We start from the raw sequence: 9,374 nt of genomic DNA on the forward strand, positions 1-9,374 counted from the left end.
CTCATATGCATGTGAAAGCTGGACAATGAATAAGGAAGACCAAAGAAGAGTTGATGCTTTTGAGTTGTGGTGTTGGCAAAGAATGCTGCAAGTACTGTGGACTGTTGAAAGAATTAACAAATCTGTCCTGGAAGAAGTGTAGCCAGATTGCTCCTTGGAAACGAGAATGGCCAGACTTCGTCTCATCTAGTTTTGTCATGTTGTCAGAATAGACCATTCTCTAGAGAAGTATGTCATGCTTGGTAAGGTATAGGGTCAACAAAAAAGGGGAAGGCTCACAACAAGCTGGATTGACAAGATGGCTGCAGTGATGGGCTCAGATGTAGTAGGGATTGTGATGCTGTTGTCACAGGACCAGGAGTTGTTTTGTTCTGTTGTACATAAGGTCACTGTGAGTTGGAGATGACTTAACAGCACAAAACAACAACAACAATATCAACAAAGATACCACAATGAAACTAACCCAACCAATTTTCTTCATTTATTCTTTTGGGTAGCCTGGACAAAGTAGACAACTGGGCTTGAAGCCTCTGAGTTAGCAGTCAACTTGGACCTGGATGACTATTTGTCCAAAGGATTCAAGTATATAATGAATACCAGTTTCACCAGATGATCCCTAAGGCTACTTATCCTGTGATTCTATAGGGACCTATAAATTCTTTGGTTCTTATAGTCCTGTAGTTTTCCTCTATAAGGTTATTTGAAATTATGTTTTTGTTTATGTGTTTTTCTTTATTATTATCATCATTATTATACTTCCTGAATCATCATTATTATTATCACTGTACTTGCTGAATGGATAAATACAAAGTAACATTCTGTAATGGCAAAATAAATTTATGGGAAGAGCTCTGGTAGCATAGTGCCTAAGGCATCTGACTGCTAACCAGAATCAAATGCTCCAGCCACTCCTCGGAAAGAAGGCTGGGCAATCTACTTCCGTAGTGATACCTCCTCAGAAACTCAAGGACGGGTCTGACTTAATGGCAGTGGGTTTGGTTTTTTGGTTTTGGTAATAGAAAAGGCCAAGGATAAAGATTATTGAAGGCACAATGAAAGAATTTATCCTATTCAACTAGAAACTGGTAAACATGAATGAACAATTAATCTGGAAGCAAATATGCAAATATACACACTAATGGCCCATTTACAACTGTTTTTGTTGTTACGTGTAGTCAAGTCGGATCTGACTCATAGCAACCCCTCCTTGGGTTTCCAAGGCGATATCTCTACAGAAGTAGATTGCCCAACCTGCCTTCCGAGGCGTGGCTGGTGGATTTGAACTGCCAACCTTCTGGTCAGCAGTCAAATGCCTTAGGCACTATGCTACCAGAGCTCCTCATTCACAATTAGTGAACTAGATTCTTCTTAGAATTAAATATTTTTGCATGACCTGGTACATCATTGTACTAAAGAAGCTCACAGGTGAGGAAAATAAAATAAGGAAAGATACTCACACCAATCACATTCATGTACTACAGTAACATTTTTACATTTGAAAGGTCCTGATAAAGTAGTGATAAAAGTAAAACAAATTGGTCAAGGTAACAGAATGGTTAAGATCTAGAATTCATTGTGCCCAACATCTGGATTCAAAATCCAGCTTCATATTATACTAAGTTTTCAATGGTTGACAAGAAACTATATCTCTCCATATTTTGATTTCCTTAATAGAAGCTCTGGTAGCGTAGTGCCTAAGACACTTTGACTGCTAACCAGAAGGCTGGCGGTTCAAACCCACCAGCCACTCCTGGCTGGAAGGAAGGTTGGGTAATCTATTTCTGTAGTAATACCGCCTCAGAAACCCAAAGAGGGGTCGCTATGAGTCAGGTCGGTCTCAATCACACATAACAACAACAACAACATCTGTAAAATGAAGATAACATCATTTTCTTTTGTCATTGGATTGTTGTGAAGATAAATTACAGAATACATGGAAATGTTTAAAACAATGCCAGTCACAGAAGCACTTAATGTTAGTGATGATGCCATAACCATGGCAGCAGCAGTGATACCCATGCTCCAATTTAGTGTATATATATCACTCTATAGAAAAGATTATGTAAGAGCAAACTCTTTTAAATAAATATTTTTATTCTTTACTGGTGAAATTCTCTGTATCTACCACATGGGAAGAAAAATAGGTTAAGTAAAACTTAAGGACAATTTTATATAAAATTTCTTAAATTCTGCAAAATACCACCTAATTTGCATATAATTAAATACTAAAATAACATTTTGAAATGTAAATTCTCTCTGCTTGCTGAAAAAAAAAAATTTCCTTAATAATGCAAAAGTTAAAATGTGTTCTCTGTACTGACTAATGGTACAATTGTGCAAGCAATCGTAAAGTGAAGGTTAGCTGTAATTATTTTAATCGTATCAGAGACTTTATTATAAGTACTTACTGTATTTATTATTCAAATAATTGTATTTTTACCTAGCAAAACAAAAAAAAATATATCAAGCATGACAAAGTGTTAAATACATTTCCAAAATATAGTACACATTTACCTGTTGAAAAACATCTGTTCCCTCATCATAGTCCACCATACTGAAGAAGAGTTTGTTACAAAAAGCAGATGAATAGCGCCAGGAGTTAGCCAGTATTTGATATTCTTCATTAGCCTGCCTGAAAAAGACAATGGGGTAGAGTAGAAACATATAAGTATTCAATCATTAGCCAAGCTGTTATTAAAACAGGTAATCCTAGGGCAAGAATCAGCAAGTTATGGCCCAAATTCAGCTCACTGGCAATTCTTGTATGAACTCCAATCTAAGAATGGTTTTTCAGTTTTAAAAGGTTGCTAAAAAAAAGAGTGAGATGAAGACTATTCCATAGCACATTAAATTCAAATTACAGCATTCATAAATACAGTTTTACTGCAAAACAGCCAAACTGGTTCATTTATGTATAGCCTATGGCTTTTGTGCCATAAAAGTAGAGGCAGGTATTTGCAACAGAGTCTGTATAAGCCTGCTGTTGTTATTGTTAGGTGCCATCTAGTTGGCACTGACTCAAAGCAACCCTACGTACAACAGAATGAAACACTGTCTGGTCTTGCGCCATGCTCACAATCCTTGCTATACTTGAGTCCATTGTTGCAACCACTGTGTCAATCCATCTTGTTGAGGGTCTTCCCCTTTTTGACAACCCTCTCCTTTACCAAGCATGATATCCTTCTCCAGGAAATGGTACCTTCTGATAACATGACCAAAGTAGGTGAGACCAAGTCTGGCCATTCTCACTACCAGGGAGCATTCTGGCTGCACTTCTTCCAGAATAGATTAGTTCATTCTTCTGGCAGTCCACTGTATTTTCAATATTTTTTGCCGACACCAAAATCCAAAGGTATCAACTCTTGGGTATTCTTTATTCACTGTCCAGCTTTCACATGCATATGAGGCAAGTGAAAATACCATCGTTTGGGTTAAGCTCACCTTAATCTTCAAAATGAAATCTATGCTTCTAAACACTTTAAAGAGGTTTCTTGCAGCAGATTTGCCCAGTGCAATATGACGTCTGATTTCTTGACTGCTGTTTCCACGGGTGTTGACTGTAGAACCAATGAATACAAAATCCTTGACATCTTCAATCTTTTCCCTATTTATCACAATGCTGCTTACTGTTCTAGTTGTGAGAATTTTTGTTTTCTTTATGTTGAAGTGTAATCCATATTGAAGACTGTAGTCTTTCATCTGCATCAGTAAGTGCCTCGAGTCATCTTCACTTTCAATGTGCAAGGTTATTCCATCTGCATATTTCAGGTTATTAATGAATCTTCTTCCAATCCTGATGCAGAATCCCTTCTTCATATAGTCCAACTTCTCAGATTATTTGCTCAACACACAGATTGAGTAAGTATGGTGAAAGGATACAACCCTGATGCATACCTTTCCTGATTTTAAACCATTTAGTATATCACCTTATACTGTTTGAACAGCTTCTTGGTCTATGTACAGGTTCCTCATAAGCACAACAATGTATTCTAGAATTATTACATTCTTTGCAATATTAACTGTAATTTGTTAAAACCCACACAGTTGATTATCTTGGTACAGTCAATAAAACACAGGTAAACATCTTTCTGGTATTTTTTGCTTTCAGCAAAGATCCAAGTGATATCATAATGATATCCCTTATTCCATGTGTTCCTCTGAATCCAGCTTGAATTTCTGGAAGTTCCCGTCAATATATACCTGTAACCATTTTTGAACTGTCTTCAGTAAAATTTTACTTACATGTGATATTAATGATATTGCTCAGTAATTTTCACATTCTGTTGGATCACTGGAGCTCTAGTAGCATAGTACCTAAGGCATTGGACTACTATCCAGAAGGTTGGTGATTCAAACTCACCAGACACTCCTCAGAAGGAAGGCTGGGCAAACTACTTCTGTAGTAATACCACCTCAGAAACCCAAGGAGGGGTCACTATGAGTCAAACCCAACTCGATGGCAGTGAGTTTAGCTTTGGTTTTGGTTGGATCCCTTTTCTTTGGAGTGGGTACAAATATAGTTCTCTTTCAGTTGTTTGGTGTTCTGGTTACCTAGTGCCACTCTGATAGGAATATACCACAAATGGGATGCTTGAGCAAACAGGTGTTTATTCTCTTACAGTTTGGAGGCTTTAAGTCCAAGTTCAAAGTGCCAGGTTCTAGAGGCTGGGTGAAAATCCCTCAACCTTGGGCTTCAGCTCTGCTTCCTGCTCCTGGCCCACTGGATCTAGAGGCATTTCTTCACTCAGACAGATGCTGGCTGCTGGGACTGACAAGCCCAAGGTTGACAAGTAAAAAGGCATAGTCCCAATGTTACTAAGCCACATGGCAGGCCATTAATTCAAGTCCATCCAAAGTCCCAGGATCAGCAGAGCACAGCAGGCTCCTGAACAATGACTCGGCTACATGCAGGGTTCAAGTGTGCCTAAGCTAGAGACAATTCCCCAAGACATCTCCTTATATACAGAAAACAGACCACATCCCTAAGGCAGCTACTCAGCTGCTCACAGTAGAATGCACCATGGAGTTGATTACCAGTCTCATCATGAGGAATACTACATCCAGCTGCCCAGCCAAGTTGACACACATACTTAACTACGACAGCTGGCCAGGTTATTCTTGCATCTGTTTCTACACATTTTGAGTTGTGCCACATCAATCAGTGAAGGTCCCAAAAGCTTTACTCTATCCATGTCTTTAAGGTCATCTCTACAATGAGGAGGCAGCTCTTCCCCAGTGAGGCCATGGCCCGAGGTAGGCAGGAGTGGGGCTCAGGGCTGCTTTTGCTTGAGGACAGCTCTGTTTTGAAGCTGAGGTCTGAGGTAGGCAGTCACAGAGCAGTTTGAACAACTAAGGGAGATGAACATGTCTGTCAGTTTGTTGTCCTGTGGTGGCTCACGTGTTGCTGTGAGGCTAGAGGCTATAATATCGGTGTTGCAAACTGCCAGCAAGGTTACCAATGGTAGACAGGTTTCAGTGGAGCTTCCAGGCTAAGACAGACATAGAAGAAGGGAGAGGCCATCCACTTCTCAAACAACTGGCCAGTAAAAACCTTATGAATAGAAGGGAAACACTGTCTGATATATTACTGCATAACTTTACAAATAGCCCTGAAACATTGTGTAATACAGTGCCAGAAGATGAGCCCATCAGGTTGGAAGGCACTCAAAATGTGACTGGGAAAAGCTGACTACTCAGAGGAGAGATGACCTTACAGATACGGATGGAATAAAGCTTTCAGGACCTCTACTGGATGATATGGCACAACTCAATGAGTAGAAACAGCTGCAAACATCCATTAGTAATCAGAACATGGAATGTACAAAGTATGAATTTAGGAAAACTGGAAGTTGTCAAAAATGAAATGGAATGCATAAAGATCGATATCCTAGGCATTGTTGTTGTTATGTGCCGTCGAGTCGGACCCGACTCATAGTGACCCCTCTTTGGGTTGTCGAGGCAGGATCAATAAAGAAGTAGATTGTCCCATCTTCCTTCCAAGGAGTGGCTGGTGGGCTTTAACCACCAACCTTTTGGTAACAGTCAAGTGTCTTAGGCACTACGCTACCAGAGCTCCCATCCTAGGCATTAGTGAACTAAAATTAACTGGTTTTGGCCATTTTGCATCAGACAAATGGTAAATTGGAGGGTCAATGTAAAAGGGGAAGTTGCTCAATGAGATGGATTGATATAGTGGATGCCACAACCGTCGCAGGTATAGCAAGATTGTGAGGCTGGCACAGGACTGGGCCATGTTTCGTTCTGCTGTGCATGGAGTCGCTATGAGTTGGAGATGACTTGACGGCACCTAACGGCAACAACAACATAATCTGAGGTCATTCATAAAGTAAAAATCTTAAGTAAAAATCTTAAATCATACCTACTACCACCGAGTAGGTTCTGACTGATAGTAACCCTATAGAACAGAGTCAAACTGCCCCATAGGGTCTCCAAGCCTGTAAACCTTTATGGAAACAGACTGCCACATCTCTCTCCAGTGGAGTGGCTGGTGAGTTCAAAGCCACTTTTTGCTTTGCAGATGAGTGCTTTAAATCACTATGCCACCAGGGCTCCTGAAAGATCTTGAAGGCGTCATTTTATTACACAGCATGGTACATGGTAATGACTGCTGTAAGATTACATTGTGCTCAGAAAGCTGTAGAAAATATTTTTAGAATATTTAAAATGAAAATAGTCATAAACTTTCAAAGCTTTTGTGGTCAAATAACACTTAATGCACTCTAATTCACTCAACAACTATTTATTGAATACCTTATTATAAATAGCAAGAAGTAAGGTAATCATCAAGGTTTCTGCTCTCATAACTTTATGTTTTAGTGAAGAGACAGATAATAAACAAGTAAAGAAATAAATAATAATAATTAAAGGCTAAAATACATGCTGAGAAAAAATGAACAGTATGGTATTTTATAGTAAATAATGAAGGAACTACTAAAATGGTATGGTCATTAAAAAGCTTCACAGATGAAGTAACATGGAAGCTCAAATTCTGAGGATTGAGAAAGAAATATCACTGAAAAGAGACAATGAATGAACAAAGGTACCAGAAATAGCAAGTACAAAGGCCTAAAGAGGGAGAAAAAAATTAAGATACTGGCAAATGGAAACCATGACATAAATGAGTACAAGTTTGTTCTGTCTCTAAGGAACAAGTGCAGAATACATAGCTTATGTTTTCCCTCATCTATTTAAAACAGTATCTCACTGCTCCTCTTCCAATCCTTCAAAAAAAACAGAGTTAAAAATCAATATAGGTCCTAAAACTTAATTTGATTTTTGTCATATCTAATATAGTATTACTGGTAAATATTCATCATTGATTTAAAAGAGGAAAATATGTCTATTAACTATACATAGTAAAATGGCACTGACAATTACATATGTCTGAATATCTTTGCACACTAATAAACCTAAAAAAAATTCTACTTAAAAAAAATAAAAAATTAAACTGACAGCATTATATTAAACAGTACATTAGACAAAATCCCATGACTGGAATATTTCACAGAAAAGAACATTTTACCTCTAAAAATGAAACAAAAGGAAACAACAAATCAGCAAAAACAGGCATTTTTCTGACAACGTGACCATGATACTATGGGGCAGGGGGACACTGTCATTGAGTCAATTCCAACTCATGGTAATCTCCATAGAGTTTCTAAGACTGTACATCTTTACAGAAGTCAATTACCTTATCTTCTTCCTATGGATCTAGAGGGGCAAATTACCCAGTAAAATTTCCAAGACAAGTTACTTTTACTTAAGAATATATTTTAGCAGGAATAAAGAATTCCAGAGGAGCCAAAGCAAATGACACAAATTAGTTTTTTTCAGCACACATAAATTACTTAAGAGAAATTAAATACACAAGGTGAATAGAGGCTGTTTTTTCCTGTTTGGTGTAATTCTGTAGCAATAGGATGAGAAAACAGATCCTTGTGTCTTTAACAGTAATTCAATGAATGTGAGAAATAAGTATTTCAATGTTAATGATGGCTACTCAGAGTACAAAAGACTCAGTAGAAGGAATGTGCAACAATAGCCAGAAACTGTTCTCAGTCAGGCCTGACCTCATTGTCCTACATTATCTCCCATATTACAACTTCTTAATGCTAGATAGTTCTAGTGGTGTAGTGGTTAAAGCATCCAGATGCTAACCAAAAGGTTGGTGATGTCAATCCACCAGCCAATCCACAGGAGAAAGAGGAGGCAATCTGCTTCTGTAAAGATTTCGAGCCTTGGAAATCCTATAGGCAGTTCAACTCTGTCCTGTAGGGTCACTATGAGATGAAATTGACTTGTTGGTAATTTTTTTCATTTTGTTTTGTTTCCTAATATTTAATAGGAGAGTTGTTGTTGTTATTTGCCAGAGTCAGACCCGACTCATAGTGACCCCTCCTTGGGTTGCCGAGGCAGTATCACTACAGAAGTAGATTGCCCAACCTTCCTTCAGAGGAGTGGCTGGTGAGTTTGAACTGCCAGCCTTCTGGTTAGCAGTCAAGTGCCTTAGGCACTATGCTACCAGAGCTCCTTTAATAGGGGAGAGAAAGCAAAAAACAAACTCACTGCCCTTGAGTTGATTCCACTCATAGAGACTCCTCCTTGGGTTTCCCAGGTAGGATCTCTATGGAAGTAGATTGCCCAATCTTCCTTCTGAGGAGCAGCTGGTGGGTTTGAACTGACAGCCTTAAACTTAGCAGTCAAATGCTAATTAATGACAAGTACTGCAATTTAGTGGATTCTTGCATATGTTAGCTTGGACTACTGAAGAAGGTAAGTGCTGAGCAAACTTCAGATTTCACTGCCATCTGAAATTGAAAGTTCAAAATTACAAATGTGCAAAGCATTTTAACCCTATATCTCCAAAACTTTTAACTAAACTTTTAACTGTTATGTTTTAGCAGTTTGTGGAAGTATTAGCTTAACTCACTGCCTTCCAGTCAATTTCGACTCATAGCAACTCTCCGTGGGTTTCCAAGGAGGTATCACTACAGAAGGAGATGGCCCAATCTTCCTTCCGAGGAGTGGCTGGTGGGTTTGAACCACCAGTCTTCTGGTTAGCAATCAAGTGCCTTAGGCACTACACCACCAGAGCTCCCATTGGAAGCTTAAATTTATGAATTTAGGCAACATTTTAAATTGTTCATGTGCATCCTGAAGAGGGCAGTCATGCAGCATCAAAAGCATCCAGGAAGGCTAAGCAGTAACTGCAAAGTGGTGTTCTGTTAAATCTGTTATACTAAGTTCATTTTTTGTTTTCTGAACAAGAAAAAAACAACACTTTAACTTTTTATATTATAATCCTTTTAAAAATGACTATATAAAACTAAAAGAGATTAATGATTCTTAAGTTT

General features: G+C 38.4%; 1 protein-coding gene across 1 annotated transcript in view; it reads right to left on the bottom strand.

Moving 5' to 3' along the window:
* The window catches only part of LOC103210706 (tumor suppressor candidate 3), a 322,221-nt gene that overhangs the window by 215,693 nt on the left and 97,154 nt on the right, over nucleotides 1–9,374 (bottom strand). Inside the window, exon 3 of the mRNA XM_007956618.2 lies at nucleotides 2,515–2,632. Coding sequence (XP_007954809.2) covers nucleotides 2,515–2,632 — 118 coding nt within the window. The remainder of the gene's footprint in view (nucleotides 1–2,514; nucleotides 2,633–9,374) is intronic.

The sequence above is a fragment of the Orycteropus afer genome, unplaced genomic scaffold (assembly GCF_000298275.1).
Source record: "Orycteropus afer afer isolate SDZICR_OR568_19922 unplaced genomic scaffold, OryAfe1.0 scaffold00640, whole genome shotgun sequence".
Classification (NCBI taxonomy): Eukaryota; Metazoa; Chordata; class Mammalia; order Tubulidentata; family Orycteropodidae; genus Orycteropus; species Orycteropus afer.